Source organism: Spea bombifrons, chromosome 1 (genome assembly GCF_027358695.1).
Source record: "Spea bombifrons isolate aSpeBom1 chromosome 1, aSpeBom1.2.pri, whole genome shotgun sequence".
NCBI lineage: Eukaryota > Metazoa > Chordata > Amphibia > Anura > Pelobatidae > Spea > Spea bombifrons.
This window is the reverse complement of record NC_071087.1, coordinates 52,367,765-52,390,606: the sequence shown is the minus strand read 5'-3', so window position 1 is coordinate 52,390,606 and position 22,842 is coordinate 52,367,765. Positions and strand designations below refer to the sequence as shown.

The following is a 22,842-nucleotide window of genomic DNA, read 5'->3' as shown; positions in this document are numbered from 1 at the left end:
CATGATGCAACACAATGTCTTGGGCCAGCCCTGCATGTAGGTTAGTTCTTCCTTTTTTATAAGTTTGGTTTATTATATGTAAGTATATATATATATATATATATATATATATATATATATTTATTATGTTTTGTACTCTAACGCCAATCTTGGTCCTCTTTACATTAGATTTGCTATAGATGACCAGAGCGTGGAGAGTTTGTGCGTGCTTTTTGCTGCAGTATCAAAGGACATTACAATATTTTTGGATTGAATTGAGATTCGTGTATTTTGTGTTATGACTCAAGACACCCACAGGGAAATAGTGCCACCCACAGAGTGTGTTTAAACAAAGCAACAGAATGTATAATGTAGCTCAGTGTTTTGGAAAAAACATTTTGCTTGCTTAATATGTACAGTGTGAGGTGCGTCTTACCAGACGGAATCCGATGTGCAGGACTGGAACACCCTTGCTCAGAAACGGAACACACGAAAGGGGCCTGGTGAGGGTTACAGGGCACTTGGTAGTGTAACCGTAAGCACGGGTGGTCAGAGAGAAGCCGTTTAGCAGACCAGGGTCGGGACGCCAGAGGTACACGTAGTCGGTATGGATAGCCGGGGTCAGGATGCCAGAGGTACACGTAGTTGGTATGGATAGCCGGGGTCAGGATGCCAGAAGTACACGTAGTAGCAGGAAAAGCCAGGGTCAGGAAACCAGAGAAACACAGGAAGCCGTTTAGCAGACCAGGGTCGATACCGGGAGAACAGGAACAAGACAAATATAATAAATATATAAGCAACGGGGAAGCTCACGAAATATGGACAGGACCAGTATAACTGAGCACTGAGTATACTGTGCTCGAGGTTTAAATAGCCCGGGGGGGCGTTCCCTGACGTCCGGGACGTGATCGCGTCCTGCGTCGCCATAGCGACGCAGCGGAATCCAGCCGGCGGTCAGCTTCATAAATATTCATGAAGCGGCCGCGTGCGCGAGCGGCTGCTTCGAATTCTAATGTGCGGTGCCGGCGTTTCTGCCGGGGAGGAGAAGAAGGCGGCCGGGAGCGGACTAAGGTAGGTGCCTTACATACAGGTTTATTGATTTCATTGCAACATATTTCAAGTTACTGTTGCTATTTCTGTTTGGGAAGCAGGGAGAAAGAACGCTGTACCTTTAATACTGTGAAGGAATTTAATCAGGCATGGCATAGGAATATGGCTATCCTGAATCTAAGATTAAGATTTGAGTCTTTAAAGAAGATAAAAGTGGGCAAAATAGATGGTTCTTATCTGCTTATTCTATGTTTTTAAAAGTCAAGTGACCCAGGATAGAATAAGAATAATGTACGGCATTACAATGATTATAATGCTGCCCAAGGCAAGACCCCTGCTTTATTAGCCCAGTGATCAGGGGAGGGCTGACAGCCTATGGCCTGGGGGGCAAGTCTAGTCAAGTGGCCCATTGCGCCACCGAAACTGTCCACCATCCATGCACATATTTTCCTGATTTTCTAACACATGTTGATGTAATGTGATGGGATTGGGAGTACTTTAGTACACAAAAAAAAGTCATCATACACGGGATGCCTGAAGCCACAATTTAACACGACTAATCCTTTTTAATAAAATATGCGGATTGAAATAGATTAAATAACACAAAATCTTCACTTTTCTGCTCACTGATTTCTGGGCCTAGAAAGTTTTGTCCTTTGAAGTGACTATAGTTCAATTTATTCCTACGGAAAGTAAAGTGCCAGGAAACAGATGATCAAATACACACCAGGACAGGCTCTGCCACACCGACACCCAAACACACACACCAGGACAGGCTCTGCCACACTGACACCCAAACACACACACCAGGACAGGCTCTGACTAGTTTGTTTCTTCCATGAGTCTTCCATGAGTCTATATGTGTACTGGAAAACATGGCCAATGCAATCCACCTAATGCGCCCATACCCTTGTGTATTGCCCTAAGCTAGCCCCACATTGTATATTTATCTCACAGCCCAGCCCCCAGCCAGCACCCTCTCATTAATTAATGCCCACTCCCTTAGCACCCACATTTCACTCACAGGATCTGCCAGAATGGAAGCATAGGACTTCCCACCTTTGCCCCCAAACAACCTGCCTGTGGTATCCTCAAACAGCCTCCCTGTGCGATGCTTTCTATTACTTACAGGTCCATGCAATCACACAAGTATTTATTCATTCATTTATTATTCACAAACATTAATTCACTCATCCATATATTTATTTCCTCATTCATTCACTCATTGACAGATACTCATTTATTCCCTCAATCACGCATACCCATTCATACAACCTCCCCCACTCCCTTACCTGAACTGCAGATCAATCTGTGCCACTCGCAGACTTCTGCATGAGCTGCTGCACCCCTCTGCGTTCTTCTCTTGTACAACCCGGGAAAGCAGGAACGGAGTGCAGTCATGTGACGTGTCGTAAGGACCCCTTGCGATCACGGTTAATGCAGGCTTTTGTTCCGCATTAAAGACAGCCATGGCGGTCGTGCTGCCGCATCGGCCACTCCGCCGCCCATTTTATTACCATTTAGGGCGGCCCCTGCCAGTGATGGTCTTCTACCTTAGAACTAATATATATATATATATATATATATATATATATATACTACTAGTATATATACTACAATATATACTGAATGATCCTTCCCATATACCCTTGTGCTCCTGTCTCTTGGTGTGCTCGAGGTGTACGTCTACCTCCAATACTTTGTTCTTACATCTCATTCACCCAAATATTTGTTGCTTCAATATCTGATTCCCAGCTCATTTCCACTTTATAATATGGCTTTGATGTCAAAAGATTCTTAGCAACAGATGGCGTATGGCAGGTGGGACAAGCGATAATAAGAACATAAACAGCATGTATCTAACAGTGACAATACCTTCCAAAAGATCATGCTTTCAATGCTTTACACAGTGCCACAACTGCTCTTATCAGGTCTAATAAAATTAAAGTGCATTGCTAACAACAAAGCTATTAATTAGCAAATGCAAATTAGAATGTTTGGTTTTTCCACATTGTGACATGAATGCCACATTGTATCTCATAACTGTGGGTGTTGTAATTCATTCAGCTGAATAAGCATGAAATACTCAATATGTGGTAATTTACTTACATATGTCTATTTATTAATGAACATAAAACGGCAGAGTTTAAACCTAGCAATTAAAAATCGCCAGTGGGAATCAACGAGCACAATTAGTCACAGGAATGTTATTTGACATTCACGTGCATATTTTTTTTATTTTTTTTTTTTAGTGGTATCCTTGCTTTTGAAGTTAAAAGTCAGCAATCATTTTGCATTACATATTTACCTGAATGTAATAATGTTACATATTATATGATTTTCTATACTATTTTGTTGATTAAGTTCTTAAAATCATACTTTGATTAAAGAAAAGGCAAGTAAAATTACAAACTAGGATTATTAGTATTCATTTGGTGACTCCTAATTAAGAGCTCATCTTGCTTGGAATGTAGGAGAATTCTAAGCAGCCAGCTCTGAAAAAGCTCTCAAGTTCAAACAGCAAGGGATTTCATTTTAGTCTATGTCTAAATAGGCTTACCAACAATATACCTTATTTAACATAGATGCGTCATTGAAAGGAAATATGGAATTACATACATTTCATATAGACAAAAACAAAAAAGGTTGAAGTTTAATTTTGTTTACGTTGGCTTCTCGTTCAACAGCCAACCTGGCTAATAGAATGATCTTTATCCCGCTCCACTGTGGTAAACATCCTCATTAAACATCCATTCATCAAGCATGCATACAAAGAATGGGAAACCATACTAACCATTGTTACTTGAGTCTTTTATGGTTTATACATACTTTATTATACATGAAAGAAAAAGTAAAATAAAAGCTCAATAAAATTAGATGGGCAATAAATGTTGTATTTCTGCTTAAGATAAAATATTTTTTTGGCCAAAGCCCAAATTAAATTCATACATGCCTAGGTTGAAACAAGCAATTTTGGGCATCGTAAATAGTATTCCTTTTTTGAACATTAATATCAATAATAGAATTAATTAAATATCCACACATTTATTGAAAAACACTTAAATCAGTAAAACACAATTGAATAGTACAATTTTGGTGCATAGTTCATGCTTACTGACATTAATACCCCATAAACAGCTCACATTGTGTAACACTCAACATAGTAACATGGGAAACATACAAAAGTATCAAGAAGTATAAACTATGCTGAAATCACTGGAAAAACAATCAATACTACAAGTGTAAAGCAGAACATTTGTAGACACTTAGGTGCTTTTTTTTTCATTCCTTTTACTTTTTTTTATAACCACAACATTCATAGCAGAACAGGTAACCCTACTGCTTGTTGTCCATACCAGTAAGGTGTTCTTATGGGGTGAGAAATCTGATGAAGCTTTTATCATTGGAGATGGAAGACTTCCATGAGCGTTTGAAGGAAAAAAAAATTAAAATAATAAAAAAAAATGGGGATGATTGTTTTACACTGGAACAGAACATTTTTCATGGGGAGGGCAGTCTTCTTTGATGATGTCATTTCATCAGAATGCTCATGCTTCTGGATCATAATCCTGGTATTCCTCCTACAAGTGCCAAACAGAAAGAGAGCATTTTTCATCGTTATGAAAGAAGCTTTTTGTCTACATTTCTACAAACAACTCTGCTGTTATAGAAATGGACTTTATTTGGGGAAAGTCAGATAATTGCATTCAGCAATTTCATATATTGTACATGTATTTACACATTTAAACCCCTAACGTATTTACATATCTACATCACTTATTTGGCATCATTGTAGCAGCAAACAGCTGCATATCAGTGGTTGTGGACATATTCAACAATTTGTTAAATTCTTGTTATCATATTATGCCAACAGAGAGGCAATGTCTTCATATAAACAGAGATCTATTTTTTAGATGTGGGTTTATTTTTACACTGCCTGCCTGACTGTCCATCTGCCTTCCTGAAGTGTACAGTTGTAGGAATAAAAAAAGCAAATTTGGTAAAGATGATACCAAATTGAAATGCATCAAATCGCAGGCTTTCAAGACTACTTAGTATAATATGCCTGAGAAAGAGACCTAAGCAGTCTTGAAAGCTTACAATTAAATGCAATTCAGCTAGCCAATAAAGTATCATCTTTAGGAAATGTATGCATCTTTCTTCCAGTCTATCACTCTCTATAAGAAGAAGAACACATTTAAATTAAGTATAAACAAATTATAATACTGTATGTGGCATATCAAGTTGTCTTCGTTGGCTGCTAGAATACCTGGGGTTAGCCATTTTAAATTTAGGCTTAATGAGGATCTTATTGTTACTGTTTACACAGTTTCAAACCACAATTAAGCTTAATTAAGTTTTTTCAAAATTGTTTAGGTACTGTCTTTGGTGTTGGTGTAGCAACAGAAACTGAAAAATATCTCTTTGCTTTCTTGTCTCCCATGACTGTTGCTTTATACACTATTTTTTTTCTCCATTATTTAATCATAACAAAATCTGATAGATTAATAATATCTATTCCCAAGATTGCACCTTTAATAATTGACCAAGGAAACAGGCAAATAGTTCTTCAGAGATTCTGCTGCAAACTATTTATTGTAAAACAATTATTGCAATATACACCGAGTTGTGCCTTTGCATGCCATTACTTACATAAGAGTGACTGATGGTAAAAAAAAAATACACAAACATCTTTATAGCTGAAGCAATGAGGTCCTCATTTATAGTATCTGAAATTGCAGTTATATAAGATCATGTAATGGTGAGAGTGGACGTCTCTGGTCTGTCATTTGCAGAAGCCAGGACGGTTTATTTTTCATTAGTGCAATGAAACTGGAAATTGCTAGTACTTTAGTATTCTTCTTTTCACAGGTTCATGTAGAATAGCTGTTCAAGGCATATGTTCTGTTGAATGCTGAATCTGAATATAATAGATCCAAGATTCTCAAACATTACCTGTCAAGTTCTTGTCAAAATCGCTATTAGAAAAAAAAGGGAAGTTTCAAAAAATTTTAGTATTTGCTAAAATGTAGTATGCTTAAAGTTATAGATAAGAAACTGATCCTTCATGATTGCACTCCTCTATTGTGGATCATTTTCATCCTATCTACAGCAATGTATTTATCCTGGGTGATGTTCTATGCCTGACCCAGGGCAGCACCCCAGCTCCTCACAGGGCTTGCCTCTGTTGTCTGTACTGGTGAGCACTGGTTACAGTGGTTGATCTTGAAAATATCCCTAGTAGATGGCATGACTAGTGCATCTCACGCTTCCTCCACACTGCAGTCTCTACAATCCTTTCTTTCAGCCATGAGAGTACACCTCGCTTATCGCCTACGCTCTTGTTTTGAAATGTGTGGTAACAATACTAGTCTTCCCATTCCCAAAATCCTGTCACTATTACTTTCCAAACAATGCCTATGGAGCAAGAACCCTATAAATTATGTCCTTATAAATGTGAAACTAACAAGGGATGACCAGTCCCCTTAGTTCTCCTTCCTCTACTTGTTTCCTACATTGTAATACACAATGCCTGTACATAGCTGTTGGTAGGGCATGGGTCTTTCGGTTTTAACTATTTGGTTATGAAGCAATGTACACATCCCGGCACCTAAAGGCAGAGGCATGCTAAGAAAGGTGCATGGCACCCTGGCGGCCGGTAACCGAGAAGCCAAGCAGGGATGCATTACGTGGGCCAGCCATAGTAGAGTGGCAGTAGTAGAGATCTCTGGCTGAGTTAAGAGGAAGGGGAGTGAAATATAGGAAGGAAGAACTGTGTAAGCTGCATGGATAGAGGGAGATAGTGAGCCTGTATGTATGTATGTGCAAGTATATAGTGTTATGTTGTGTGTTTATAGTGCTGCGAAAAAGTATTTTCCCCTTCCTGATTTCTTCTATTTTTTGCTTATTCATTACATTCAACTGGTTTTGGAGGGACACTTAATGCAACTTTTAAATCAGTTAATTGATTAAAACTAAAGAGTTAATCAAAACATATAACATCCATGTGAAAAAGTATTTGCCCCCCTAAACCTAATGACTAAACCTAATGACTGGTTGTGCCTCCATTGCCACTGGAATCAAACATTTGCGATAACTGCCAATAAGTCTTTTACATTGCTGTGGAGGAGCTTAGGGCCACTCTCCTTGGCACACTTGCTCATGTGCTTGTTTTAATTAGGTCACAAACTGATGGCTGGACATTCTTCTTCAGGATTTTCTGGTAGAGAGGAGTATTCATGGTTCCATCAATTATTGCAAGTAATCCAGGTCCTGAAGCAGCAAATCAGCCCCAGACCATCACACTACCACCATGATGTTTTATTGTTATGTTGATATGGGATGCACCAGATGTAACAGGACACGTGTCTTCCAAAAAGTTCCCATTTTGACTCATCAGTCCACAGAATATTATCCCAAAAGTCTTGGGGGTCATTAAGATGTTTTTGTCAACTGTGAAATGAGTCAGCAGTGGTTTGCAACTCTACCATGGATGACATTGTGCACAGTTCTTTCTTATTGTGGAATTGTGGACACTGTTGTTAACAAGTTATTCCTTGTGACCAAGTGAGGCTTGCAGTTATTTACATTTTAGTCTGGGGATTTTTTTGTGACCTCTTGCATGAAGCTGCAAAGTCCACAGAAAAAGGTGCTGGGCACCCGGCAAGATAGCCCTCGGACAGGGCACATGGCAGGATAGCCCTCAGACAGGGCACACAGCAGGATACAGACAGGATGCTGCTTAAAGCAACAGAAAAGAGCCCAATGACAGTCACAACCAAAGACTGCAACTCAAACAATGCGAAGGCCCTGATTTGAGAAAACAGCAGGTATTTAAGGAGTGGGGCTCCCACAGATAATGAAGCCCAGCTGACCAGAGCCGTAGTTAGCTCCTTTTGCACCCGACGCAAGAATGGAAAATTGTGCCCCCCAGCTATTTTTTTACAGAGGTTATTTCATTCACATTGCCCTTACACACTCTTGTCCATAAACACACATATACACATACATGCTGCCTCTACACACACCTGCCCATTAACACGCATATACGCATACACTGCCCTTACACACAACTGCCCATAAACACACATGTACACATACACTGCCCTTACACACTGCCTTTACACACACCTACCCATAAACATACATATACACATACACGCTGCCTTTACACACACCTGTCCGTTAACACGCATATACACCCCTTACACACGAATGCCCTTACACACGGCCTTTACACACACACCTGCCCATTAACACGCCTCGGCACATGCCTGAAAACCGACCCAGGGAGGCAGCCTCTCTACTCACCCCCTCCCCTATAGATACACTACTGTTTTTTTAGGGGCTTTGTGGTGAATCACATTGCTGGCAGCAATCAGACCATGGGGCCCCTAAAACGCTGGTTTGGATGGCAACCTTAATGTTGGGCTGGTTAGAGAGATCCGTGATCTCCCCAACCAGTCCCGAAGGCGAGTGCCTCTCTTGCCTCACCCATTCTACGGCCCTGCTGCTGACAATATTAAAGTAGCCAGAGATCCCAAACCCATAAAAGTGGCCACTAGAGGTTGCCTGGGGAAATAGCACCACAACCAGAATAAAACATCCAGGATCCTGGAAAGCAGGGTGGAACTGTGTCATCCATGTGGTTCTTTAAATAAACTGTTGCTTGAATTAATAGATAAACAATTTTTATTCATAGATACATCTTGACTGTAGAAAAAATACAATTGGACAATTTAGTCCAATTTATTTATTCCATACACAGTGAGGGTTTATCCATTAGGTACACTAGGTATGTGTCTAAGGGCTCCTGAGCTCTAGGGGCACCAATGCTCTAATGTATAATCTGACCAAATCATTCTGTCACTGCGCAGAATGCTGGTGCTCAGAATTACAAGTGGGGAAGCTCTCACTACATGAAAGCAATAGAGGTGCCATGTGCTTGAGAGGTAAGGAGATTTTGTATTTATGCATGTATGTATGTTTATAAGTACGTGTGTGTGTATGATGTGTGTGCTCGATTGCATGTCTAGGAAGTGTGGAGGATCTTATTCAATCACTACCTTTGGGATAGTTTTATATACATGCCAAGATTTCTGAATTGTTTGTTACTGGAAATAAGGAAAGCATAATTACCTCAGGTGGCATTTCATACGTCTCATTATCCTGTTTATCATTTGATCTGTCTGTATTTCCCAATACTCCCTCTTGTCCACCTTCATTCTGAAATTGAAAACAAAAATGGGTAAATATATATTTTTTGTGTTACAGGACCATATTTCACATTTTAATTATAATGAACAGAACGAAAAAAAAAAACTTTATGTCCCTGTTACATTGTCTAAAGATCAAGTTGCCAGTTGAGTTAATGGTTAGAAAGCTAGCGATGTACATGGTTAGCAAAAAAGGGCTAAATTGCCAACCATGTACAGGGGTAGCACTTTATGGCTGCAAGCAATCTCAGAAATGTATTTTTTCTACTGCTGTGGAGGATGCTAATCAGCACCTGAGCAGATCAGCAGCCATCTTACCCTCTCTCAAGTTAGAGATGAAAGCCTTGTATTTACCATTTAACACACGGGCTTCTTTTTTACTCAAATAAAGCAGCAAATTGGTCAAAGACAGATCAACAGTTTCTATAGAGATGAAAAAATGATAAAATCTATTAAGTTTGTAGTCAGCTGGTGCCTGCTGCCTTGATGAAGGGTTGCAAGAAGAATAGAGGGCAATTGGTCTAGGATGAAGCTACTGCCAGAAGCCCTTTTTAGTGCATTATCCTTGCACTTTCACTTATAGCCTCAAGGAGTGTTCAATGCCAATGCATTCGGGTAGCATCTACTCACTGACTGCATCCATTCTATGTTCTTTTTAATTCTATCCATTTTGGCACCGTTGAGCACTTATCGTTAGTGAAATGCTTCAACTATTCTTGTATTCAGCTCATTGACACTAATTGGCTAGTCAAAGGCTTAAATGATACATCTAAACTAATTAAATGAAATAAGCTGAAAAATAAAATGATCATATTTTACTTGTGCGTTCTATACCAACATAAAGCCAAACTTTTCCCATGTATCATAAGCCTTAAACTGGGGTTTGTTTAACGGACCACGTAATTTAAATGTCTGTGAATTAAATTGTTCCTAGTGATGTTTTATTGATAGGTTGGAGGTGTTAATGTTAGTTATTTGCGCCCACTGAGAATTTGATTATAGAGCCCCTTTACACACCCCTCCAGCTATTTTCCATGCAGAAGATGTCTTCGGCTGATGTCAGTAGCACATGATATACTTACCACCAGTCAGCTCCACCACTGGTGGAGGTGTTTATCCAGATCCCTGTGCATATGGGAGGAAAGCTATCCTGCTGATATTAACGGGAGATCTTTCTTTCTACCGATTGGCTGCTTCAGTCTTCAGACCACAAAGGAAGAGGACAGATGCAATTTCTAACTCAGGTAAGTTACAGGGGGCTGTGAAGATATAGAAACTGCCTACAGTGCATTGTGGAGGAGGAAACTGCCCTTCACTTGTTCTGGCAGTGCCCGTTGGCGCAGGCTTTGTTCCGAGCCCTGGAGTTGGCACTCAAAGACTGTATCGAGAGAAAGTACCTGTCCTACCACTCTGTACTTTACGGACTTTTCCCAGGAACACACACTGAGAGCACCACTGATGATGATTGGCGTCTCATGTGCTGTACAAAGGACCCTCTGTGGTTTGCCAGGAACTGCCTGTTGTTGAGGAGGGACCTATATCCCTACTCTTGAGGAGTGGATCAGGGTCACTGATGTAGCTGAGGAATCCCCGTAATGTGGTAGGGATCTGCAGGGTCTGTAGAGACCCCGATCAGGACTCACTGACTAGTTTCACCATATATGGAGGTATGCTGCAGCCCTATGATGTCCCTGGCTGCTGCAGAGGGGATCCACTGTACAGTGGAACCCCTGATTGCTATGGAGGGGAACCCTAACAGGTGATTTCACCAAAGACATCACATGGGTCCCCCTGTGCTCATAGAGATCCCTGATGTCATACAAGGCCCCAAAGTAGATTTCTATACATTGTGCACTGATCTCTGATAGAGAGTATTATAAAAACTTTTTTAAAAAAAAGTAAACGTAAAAAATGCTTAAGAAAAAGTTCAAAAAATTAAATAAAAATCAGAATTTTTAGTGAAAATGAGACAAAAATGTGCTCAGCACCCAGATGGACGCATAGGATTTGGCATGTTTTTCCAAAAACAGCTTGTCAGTGCCCCCAAACAGCCTGCATGTTCCCCTGCTTATACCACTCACCTGCAGGAGTTGCTTTTCTCTTTTCCTCTGTGCTGTGCACAGACTGATTCAGAATGCAGCAAGTCGATGTGATGCCACTTACTTCCATGAGACACATCATGCAGTGTGAGAGATCATTGGATGATCTCTCCACTTTCAGTGCCACTAGCTGCGGGTATTACCCACACCTAGCAACAGGTGGTTGCATGATTGCGACCATGATTTTTATGCCCCTGGCTGGAGGTCTGTGAGCCCCGATGAGTGGCACCCAGGGCGGACCCTCCCTACCCCCCCCCAAGTATGCCCCTTTGAACATGGCTTCAAAAGAAAGCCCTACTTGTGCTAAAAAAAGAATAGAATTTGTGTGGGTACACTAACTGGTACATATGATCATTAGAATGTCCCTTTAACTTCACACTGTGGCTATTTTTGTTCTTTTACCTACTTGTATTAATCTATTGACTTCGACAAAAATAGTACAAATATTTACTAGACACAAATATATCGTATTTGCTCGATTATAAGACGAGGTTTTTTCCAGAGGAAATGCTCTGAAAAATACCCCTCGTCTTATAATCAGGGTCGTCTTATAATCAGACCTCAACTAGGTCTGACTATGAGACTAAGATCCAGATCCCCCGCAGCGATGCAAGGGACCTGGATCCTCCTGTCTCCTCCCCCCCTTACCAGTACTTCTGAGTCCCCGGTGCTTAGTCTGGTCAACTGTCAGAGATCAGAGTTCCCCGTGATCTCTGACAGCCGGGGAAGGTCTGCGCGATGGACGCAGACAACCCCCGCTCCTTACTGCACCTCCTTCCGACTGCAGCGGAAGTTGTCTACGCGAATTGCGTAGAGCTCTACACGCTGCCCGGACTACGCACCGGGGACTCAGAAGCTCCGGTAAGTTTGGAGGAGGGAGGGAGTGTTAAATGGGGGTATAAGGCATTTCTGGAGGCAGAGTGCTCTGTGAAATGCCGTTTAACCCCCTTAATGCCACTCTGCCTCCTGAAATGCCTTATACCTCCCTATATGCCACTATGCCCCATAATATGCAGAGTGGCATATAGGGGTATAAGGCAATTCTGGAGGCAGAGTGGCACATAGGGGGTCAAAAGGCATATCATGGGGCACAGTGGCATTTAGAGGGTTAAAAGGCATATCATGGGGCACAGTGGCATATAGGGGGTATAAGGCATTTCTGGGGCAGAGTGGCAAGCCAGGGAGCAGATGTGCATAACTGGGGGGAGGTTGAAAAAAAAAAAGGAAATAAAAACAAAATATTTTTCTCAATCATAGCTTTTATTTTAAAAAAAAACTGTTCACATAGTTTACATGAATTAACATTTACTAGTAAAACTTTTTTCCTATAGGGTCGTCTTATATTGAGGCTTTTTCTTTTTTTCATAAGTTAATATTCAGATTTGGGGGGTCGTCTTATAATCAGGGTCATCTTATAATCGAGCAAATACGGTAGTTTAAAATGCGTATCACTGTTTTGCAACACATCTATGAAACAATAACTAACTAGTACAATCCTCAGGGATGATACACTCTTTTGACACTTTTGATAAGTCTTTAAATAATGTGCACTGACAGTTTTAGTCCCGATTTCAACACATCAAGAGAAAAGCAACAGAGTTTCTCAGACTGGACACAGATGTCACTGCGGGGATAGTCTGATCGATGTCAGTGCTGCTGAATGTTATTACAGCAGACCGAAAAAAGAAATAAAGGACAGAGAGTTTTGTGACAATTGTGTTATGCCTTGTTATTTTCCACGACAGATAAAACTGCTTTCCAAATGTCAATACTAATAAGCAGAAAAATGTCTGCATTCAGTTGAATAATGATAATAATAAACGGATATATATTGTCTATGATACATAACTACTGCAGGAAGAGGCTTAACGTGGAATCCTCTAATTTTGTCTCAAGGACCTCTGTGCACAAATGTCTGCATTGTCCATAGAAAAGCTTTCTGAAGTCCTTGGTATCTGGTTTTTAAGTTATTTAGGAAAATGTCTGTCATGAATCCTTTTGCTGCCTACCCCTTGCCACGATCCCCTTTCAGAATACCAAATGCTTCTCTAGACAGTGATTATCGTACTTTATGCTAAAAGCAGCAACCATTTCCTCTAGTAGTACCTCCAATATAAAAGAAACAAGAAGAAATAAATCACACTATAAAAAGTATGGCATTGGTTGACTTTTTGTGCCATCAAGACCAATGAACGTTAACTGCAATTTTAAAAGTAAGGATCCACAAGAAAAATACAATATGCATAAAGGCCAGTGATTCCATTTACACATACTAGCATGCCATGGGATTTTAGGCATTATCATACCCTTCGTAAAACGTATTTTGCTCACACATGTAAGAAATGCTGTACCATGAACAGACAAACATTAAGAAAGTGCCCTATGACATGGTCTGCATTTAAAGGTGCAGCTGAACATTATTTATAAAAACATAGCCCACGATAGGACAATTTGTCACTCTAAAAGATCTATGGCATTTAATTGCTGAAAATGCAGCTTCTAATAAAAGCTAATAGATGATAATGTGAATTTATATACTCATACAGGTCCACTTGGACATTTTTCTTAAGTCCACATTGCAAGGAATTCATTGGATTTTTTTTTAAAAAAAATCTTAGAGCACAAAACAAAGTCATGTTTCCTCTGCTTATTCATTCATTATCCCGTTGGAACAATATTTTAGGATGTGTTAACTTATTGTTTCACAGCCTTGACAGGAGTAGTACTGCTCAGAGATTGTAACAAACAATAAGATGTTATTCCTGTGCTAGAAAGATCTATTATAGTGTTTTACAAAACAAGGCATAAATTACTTCTGCCTTTCCCTGTAGGAATATATTAACTATAACATAGCACAAAACACATTCTTCCCCTAAATGACTTCTTATAGCCAAAGAAAGATATTGGCATACTAATGCAAGATCACATGAACAGCATCTTTTTGAAAAGAGGGCATTTGGTCCAGGGTTCCAGGGGCTGCTGTATTTATATATTTGCCTGTACTGCGCATCAGAGACAGAACACTTGTGTCTGAGTCTTTCTCCTACAGCAAAATTTGCAGCGATATTGACTACATTTTTGGAATGTGATCATTTATGCCAGAGGGAGCTTCTAACTTTCTGTTACATGACAGAATCAGACAGTGAGAAGCTCCTTTTGTAGTCAAATGTTGCAGTCACGATCCCCAGCCAGCAGCCACAGGTGCAGAGATATTCTGTGCAGTAGAGAAGTCACTGTGTATGTATATATATCTATAGGTATATATATGTTTATGTGTGTAGTCTCTGATGGATTTTGTTGTATTATGTAAACTATTACAGAATATCTATTTTTAACAAGGACAGCCCAGGATTAGGAAAGGGAAGAGTCTGCAAAATAAAGGGCCCATTCAAGCTCAGAACCTGTTGGGAGTTAGGAAAGCAAATCATGTATTAAGAGTGCCCATTTTGCCTCGTGTTCTTTTTTGTTTCCATGATGTGAGAACTAGATACTCCACTTACTAACGGGTATGTTAACTATACTGTAAACCATTAGGTAAATGTTTTGTGTCATGCAGAGATGATGTGTACTCTGTTTGTCCTTGGGAGCATTCTGTTTGTTTGCCGTTATAATCACTGACTCAAGATTTGCTGATAGGGCATTGACATTTTCACGAAACATTCTCAGTGCTCCGAAGTGCGATGTTCATGAATATTTGTGAATTCTTTACGCATTTCAATTTAGATAAATAAATAAAAAACATAAAACAAATGAAATCAAATAGATTAAAGGATGCAAAACAGAATATACAACTATGTAAAAACTAAGTAAAATATGTTTTAAAAAGTAAGGAACTAAAGTTATACATAGTCCATACATTGCAATAGAAAATCCACAAATTACCAATGTCAAATTGTCAATTATTGTACCCAGTAAAGCACCTGTGTGGCAGATGGGGCTGCTCAACCCTAAGGTTTGGTCAGAGCCTACAAATATCTACAGCACAAATAAACATACACAGGTGCCTCATTAACGGTGTCTAGAGAAGGCTTTAAATTGCTTGAGAGTCTCATTTGTGTTAAAATGCAGTGCCGTCCCATTGCTTCAGCTCCTTGGTAAGCAATATAGCCATAAAAAATTTGGTCGGGGTTGCCAAACTTTGGGGTACTTTGAGAATCCCCAATACCTATGCCTTAGGTAGGTGTTTTTTGGAATGGATTTCACTGGGTATGTGCTGAATCTTTGCTTTGTTTTGTGTATTTAATAGTTGGTATTATTGCAGGAACCCTGGAATCTGAATGTGTATGCCATTTATGCTTTTTAGGTTGTGTGCTCCCCTAGTTTGTATTTTTTAAACGGCCATTCTCGCTGAGAAGTCGAGTTGTCTGTTGAGCTAAGGGTTTATTTGACTTACCGTACTTGATTTCACTTACATGTCCTTGCATGCGAACACTTGCAAAACAAAGCTCGTATATTCACTAGTTGTGAGACGCTTTCAAGCATGTGCAATAATGTTTATGTCCTCACCCGTAACTCATAACATTTCATTACAAACCTCACACGCACAAAATATTCATTTTAAAAAGTTTCATTTATCTGAAAAAAGGAACTTGTGTGGTAGGAAGTGGAGTTTTTAGACTCAGGTCTAACATTACACTTCGTGATCACTTCATGGGTCAACTCAGCTCTCCTGCAGTTGAGTGTGTTAGGCAAGTTTGAGAAAGAGCAAATTGCTATTAGTGAATATGCATTTTGGCCTGCCAACTCACATTTTCTGCACTTGCTCTCTTTAGTAAATAGTCCTGCCTGTGTCTACAGTAACTGTAGCTAAGTATCTGCTGATGAAATGGCTAAAACAACCCGAACATCTCTTAAATAACATGTATATTTCTTGAATAACACAATGCCAATGTTTCCATCAGTTGGTCATGAAAATCTTTCTCAGCATGATGTACTTTCCAGGCAGAAGCAATTGCATCAACTGCAACATCAACTGGAAATTATAACGTATCTAAGCATTACAAAGTACAGCAGCTCTCTTTGTGCACAGTCCTGGAGGCCAAAGAGCCATGAAAACTACTGTTAACGTTTCCTATTTAATCCTGCCATTTAATATACTTTTAACCAGCTGTTCTCCAACATTATGGCTTTAGGGACCATTGGACATAAATTACCACCTCCCTATGCCTTGCTATGTGTAACCATAAAAAAAATATATATATTAGCAGAAAATATGACAAAACAATATTAAAAATATTCCCATTTTCTGGTTTGCATTACTGTTTCAGAGCCTGATGTTAACAAAATATACCAAAGAACGGAATTAAAATTCACACGTGATCAATGTTCCCTCTAACTGCCGACAATTAATGCTGAACGCCTGGATATGATGTCATATTCGTCACTCAGCATCAATAGCTGGAAGCATCGTGAGAGACCAGTGAAACACGAGGTATGGAGGAGAACAGACGTCAAGCTTCCACCACAGGACCAAAAAAAGAGACTGGGAGAAATGGAAGAGATAGATAGATAGTACAGAAACGATAGTAAGAAAATTGAGAGAGAAAAACATTGGGCACAGATAATGAGGAGGAGAAAGGGAAGATAGCGAGAAAGGAGAGATGGTGAGATAATGAGAAAACAGAGAGAGAAAAAGGGGGTGGTAGGGAGAAAAGGGAGATATAAAGATAAATGGGATAGATATGGAGAAAAGGGAGAGATATGGAGAAAGAGGAGGAGGGATAAGGAGAAATGGGAGATGTGAGATAAAGAAAAATGGGAGAGATAATGAGAAAGGGGAGATATAAAAGATAAAGAGGAGAGGTAAGGAGAAAAGGGAGAGATAAAGAGAACATTGGGTATAAAGTGAAATAGGAGGAGAAATAAAGAGAAACTGAGATAAAAGAAAAAGAGGAGATATAATGAAAAAGGAGGATGAAAGAAAAGGGGGAGATGGGTAATATAGAATCTATTGTAAGAAAATGGAAAGATAAAGAAAAGGGTAAAGGGGAGAGATAAGAGGAGAGAGAAAAGGGAGAGATAGAGAAAGGGGATTGGTAGGGGTAAAGAAAAGAGGTAAAGAGAAAGAAGAGAGATGACGAGATATTGGAGAGATAGGGAAAAGGTAAGAGATAAAGTGAAAGAGGAGGACAGATAATGAGAAGGGGGAATCAAAGAGAAATGAAGAAAAATAGGAGAGGTAAAGAGAATGGGAGGCATAGAAAAGCGGAGAGAGAAAGAGGGGGGGATAAACAGAAAGGGTAGGGATAGGGAAAATGGTGAGAAACAGATAAAGAGAACAAATAATGATAAAAAAAAGAAGAGTGATAAAGAGAAAGGGGAGGAGAGATAATGAGAAGGGTGATAAACTAAAAGGGAAGAGATAAAGAGAAAGAAGAGGAAAAAGGGGGTAACTAGAAAGTGAAGAGATAATGAGAAAGATGAGTAATATTGAGATAGGGGAGAAATTATAAGAACGGGGAAAGTGTATGCTTGTGTTTTGAAAGTGTATGTTTGTTTACGGGCAGGCATTTGTTGAGGTAGAGTATCTGTGTGTAGGGTGTTCTGGGTGTAATCCTGTGTCCTGTAATAAAGGGTTTCCGTGCATTATTTATTTGATTTTCAATGCTGAGTTAACATGTGATTTTTCAGTTGATCTATACTTAGATTGCAATGTTTCCATGGGTTATTTAATGTAGATAAAGAGAAAATTACACAACATAAGATTTCTTCTGCTAAAAATTGGAGTGAACATAGCTTGTGATCCCTTTTTAGTGGAAAAGCTGCATCTTAGTAAATATCTGAGCAGGTTTGGATGGGAGCATTTATGACATTCCCTATGTAGGAGGTAAGCGGAAACACTGATAAATGCTTGGGGTTTCCATGTTAGTGTTCGGCACAATTTATTCTCTCATGTGATGTTTTTTTCTGTTACAACTGAAATAAAAAGAATGTCTTTGTTCATGCGTTAATTTTTCCACCATATGCCTTCAATAGAAGAGCAGCATAGTAAACATGTTTTGATAGAGGCAATTGCTGCAAACCTCTTATTTCAAGGTACGCTAAAATGTGATCAAGTTTTTACATTTACTTGGCTGTTTTCATACTAACATTGTCTATATTTTGGAATTGCTCCAATCATTATTCATTTCAAGACAATTTCTATTAAAAATGCTGTATAATCAAGTCACAGAGGCGTTGTCACCAATGAGACCAATCACTTAAGCATACAATGGGTTTTTGTTAACTTTATAAAAAATAAATAACCCTAAGAAGCACATAATTTAAAATTATGTTTTTCTGCTATTAGAATATGGCCAGCTAAAAGTCTCAAGTCTGTCAGAATTTTATCTGGCCGCATTTGCAATAATGTAATCTCCGGAAAACGACAAAGGTCTACAGATGTTTTATCTAATATTAGCATAACACCTTAGAACAGGACCTCCATATATTATCATTACAAGAGATGTCTTTATGTTTGGTGTTTGCATAGTTGTACAATTTTGTTCAGTTTTACTGGTGCAGTAAAAACTTTAGTGGGCCTAGATTGAAGCAAATGTTGTATTTGGCGATATTTCAAGAAATCCATGTTTGAGATATGGTATAGAGATTTCAAGTCTTCAAGTAATTTTAATAGATTGTTGCGGACAAGCTCTCCCAGCCTCCATCCATTTCCTCAGACTGGAGTCAGGAATAAGAAGAGCCAAGGTGCGCAAGAGGGGTGCAGGTGTCGTAAATCCTCTATTTTAGCAGAGAGCTGTCTCTATACTTTCAGAGAATTGCGGAACTGTACATTATTGTTTACATTACACGCAATTACCTGACCTTTTTGTTGCCTGATTATTGTATCTATGAAAGGGTAGAACAACAGTTAAGTTCAAGAAAAAAATAGATAATTATGTTATGTATAGGTACAAGAATTAAAATTGGAAATAATCAAGAAAGTAGTTGTTTCGCTTAAAAGCACAGGAAGAAAATATACATACTTACGGTAATCTTATACACTTATGGGATAGTGAAATTGTGAGCAAATATCCTCAGACTAATTTAAAAGCTGATCCTGTATACTTATATAAGGAATGCTTCTGTGTTAATTACCACACATTGTATGATTAGAAACCATAACCCAGCATGTCGATCCAAGCATCAGCTGGTGGAAACTACAATGACATGGGTGAGTAGGCCTATTGTACTTTTTTCCATGGAGACTAGCATTACCATACATTAACTTTTCAAAGGATACCTATGGCAATTACACACAGTTGGGGCTAAAGTACACTTAATTACATATTAAACAGTTATTTTCCGCCATTTGAGAGCATCTGCCGCTTAAAGGCTATAAAGCAAGCCTGCTAATTGCTGAATTCTGTACACATGACTTAAAAATACATTTATGCACTGTGAGAAAGGAAAAACAGAGCAAACACGGGTAAGGACACAATAAACATTTTACTTGATTCTATGAATGAGCCGATTAAATCTTATATTTATGACATCTGTTCGGTTCAATCCCACCATGACTGCTGTTAGCATCACCCAGTGACATGTTTCACAGCCAAGCCCCTGCCTTCTGTTGTTTCTGCCTTCTAATGATGAGGCCTGCTAATGCATCAGCACTGTTCATCTGTTCTGGTTTTACCAACAAAATTTCTGGATATGAAAGGCTTGCTACTGTTGTAGCAGAATTCTTAACCTCCCATGTCTAACTCTACACCTTTTTTTTCATTTCAAGCTATAAATTCACCAAGGAAATCTGCCAGCTCTTTCAAACCCCCTTTTATCATTTGTCAGGCGTTCAGTGGAAGTTGCAACCTTTGAAATGTCCTTCCATCAGGAAGTTCAGAAGAAAACATCTAAAATAGCATCGTTATTTATGTCTGTTAGACTGTATCCTTTAAATCCTCATTTTGCCGTCATGTTTCTTTTATTTCTACACCAAAAGACTGGAGACACCAGTATAATACTAGGGGGTAACGTAATCATTGCACTTTGTATTGATTTCATTGTGTCCGTACCCCATTCTTCCAGCTGCCTAGAGCATGGTTTAAATACTGTAGGTGTTGAAGGTACAATAAACATAATGATTTTATTATAACAGAGACCACCACATTTTTTAAAAAATGTTTTCCTATACTAATGCTGTCAAGATAGACAGTTGAGTCTAAATTAGGAATTGACATTGGACAGGCCTTTGAGTAAGTTGCACAAGTTACTATGAGGTTAAGGGTGCATCCAAATAACACCTTCCTAGTATATGGAGATACCAATAGGGAACTAGTGGGAACTAAATCCCTGATTATTAAAAAAATCCGTTCCAAAGAAGCTTCAACATCCGTAGAGACATATATATATATATATATATATATATATATATATATATATATATATATGCTTTCAAAACCTCAAAGAGCATTACGTCTGAAAGGGGCACCTCCAAGGTTTTTAATTCTTATGTGAAGCTGCATTTTACTCTAGCAATTGGCTTCTGACTCATATTATTAGAACCAAATAGTCATTATAAAGAACTTTATACCTTTTTATATAGCCATAAAGTGGAGCCTGCGTCTGTGGTAGGAACTCATGGTCACTGCACTTCAATGTCAACATCTTTTAATTCTTAATGCTTAAAAGGGTGTAAAAATAGTGAAAATTGTAATGCCCATTATTGTTACATTACTGCCAGGCATCCAGACTTACTCATATGCTGTTAGCTTACGTATCTGCCAATACCGTAATATTAATTGGTTTTCCCTTGAACTTTTCAATTTTATATACTTTGCTTCTGACTTTGTGAGACTGTTACACTTTGCACTCTAGAGGTAACACACAAATAAGCGATAGCTGGAAAATAATGAGACTGCAGAGTGAATAAGAGTAACCTTACAGCATTCAGTTGCAGACTGGTTTGTGAGGTGGCCACATGGGAGCGGTAATAAAGCCTACACCTCCATCGATTTTACAGCTCTCTGGTCCTGTAAAGAGAGAGATCAGAGGATCTCCCGAACCGTCCCATTATCCCAGCTGCCCGCAAAAAAAGAGTAAATTGGAAACATAAGACATTTAAACTGGATTTAAAAGACTTTCTTATTTTTTTAATAATGATTGAATTGAGGAATGGACACTTTTAAGAAGAACATAGGAAGAGTAACATGAAAGATGACAAGCAGTAAGGGAATATGATGATTTACCATGAACTTTTCTCAGTAAAAGCATAATAGGTATGGTCATATAATAGTAAGAGAGATTGATTGACAATAGTCCAGAGGTATAAAAAAAAAAGGAATGGTAGTGACATTATAAAATACAGTGTACCACAAAATAAAAACTTATGTTAATGTGCAATTTAAGCAGTGGGTATGAATGGGGTATGGTATAAGAAAATAAGTCCTATGAAATGCATGTGGAGTTGATCAGGTTTTATCGCATCAAGTTACAAAGCACCAAAGCTGAAAAAGCCGACTGCTCATTTCATCTGATGAAATCTAGAAGAAGCATTATCTTTAGCCACTAGAACAGTCACTAGCTTATCAGGTTCTGCCAACCATGTTCAACACAAGGCACCCTTTTTCTAAATGCAAACAAAAGACCATTTACACTTGAAAACAATGGACACATAGGTACCAAAGCATAAAAACACAAAAAGTCATGATTAAACTAAGACATTTTGCTGTAACTTCATTGTTTACTTATTCTTTTTAGAACAAAGGTCTATTTGTATAGTTGAATTCCTGCTCTCTCCATAGAGATATCAAAACACAGTGCTGTACAAATACTCAGATTAGGAAGAAGATACTTTAACTTAATTCAATGACATACCTTGTCAATCTCTAAACACATGCACATGGAAAAATATTCTTAGGTGATACATCTCACATTGATTGATACCCATTTGATGGTGGCTTCTGTTTAAATGCAATCATCAACTGCAGATGTGTAACTAACAAATTCCTATTATTAAGTTTATGAATTTATTTTACTTCAAATTAACATATTGTGAATCTTCTCTGGGGAGTAGCCTCAGAAGGGCGGAATTGCCAGTGGTCAAGAGGATGGCCAACTAGAACCATGTTTGCCTCTAGCTATTCAGTGTAACTACCAAAAATGCCATCCACAATCCTAGAATTAGCCGTAGGTATTTCCAAGTTTAAATTGTGGTCATTTGCTGTGGTCTCTGAAAGTATGTTTTACTTGCATTTAGGGTATTTCTACAAGAGTGAACTGTAGATCGGATTGGGGACCTTTGTTGATAGGGTGTTATAGCTCTATGGCACAAGTCCAAAATATTTCTCTTGACTTTTTGGTTGTTTAATGTTACAAGATTTACATTTTATTCTGAATATGGAATGCTCTTTTGGGATATAGTATGTTCACAGGTTTTCCCGTTGCTGGGGCTTCATGACATAGATCCACTAACAATGATACCACACGTGCCACAAGAGGATTTTCATAGTGACTATACAGTTACGGTTACGATTTCTTAATAGATTTACCAATCCTTTTATAAAGTTAATCGACCTACA

The 22,842-nt window shown here is 38.8% G+C and overlaps 1 protein-coding gene across 1 annotated transcript in view; it reads right to left on the bottom strand.

Moving 5' to 3' along the window:
• Positions 1-3,825: 3,825 nt before the first annotated feature.
• SNCA (synuclein alpha) overlaps positions 3,826-22,842 on the bottom strand; it is a 30,494-nt gene continuing 11,477 nt past the window's right edge. The window contains exons 5-6 of the mRNA XM_053461594.1: positions 9,169-9,255; positions 3,826-4,610 (exon numbers count right to left, since the gene is read on the bottom strand). Coding sequence (XP_053317569.1) covers positions 4,578-4,610; positions 9,169-9,255 — 120 coding nt within the window. The 3' untranslated portion in view covers positions 3,826-4,577. The remainder of the gene's footprint in view (positions 4,611-9,168; positions 9,256-22,842) is intronic.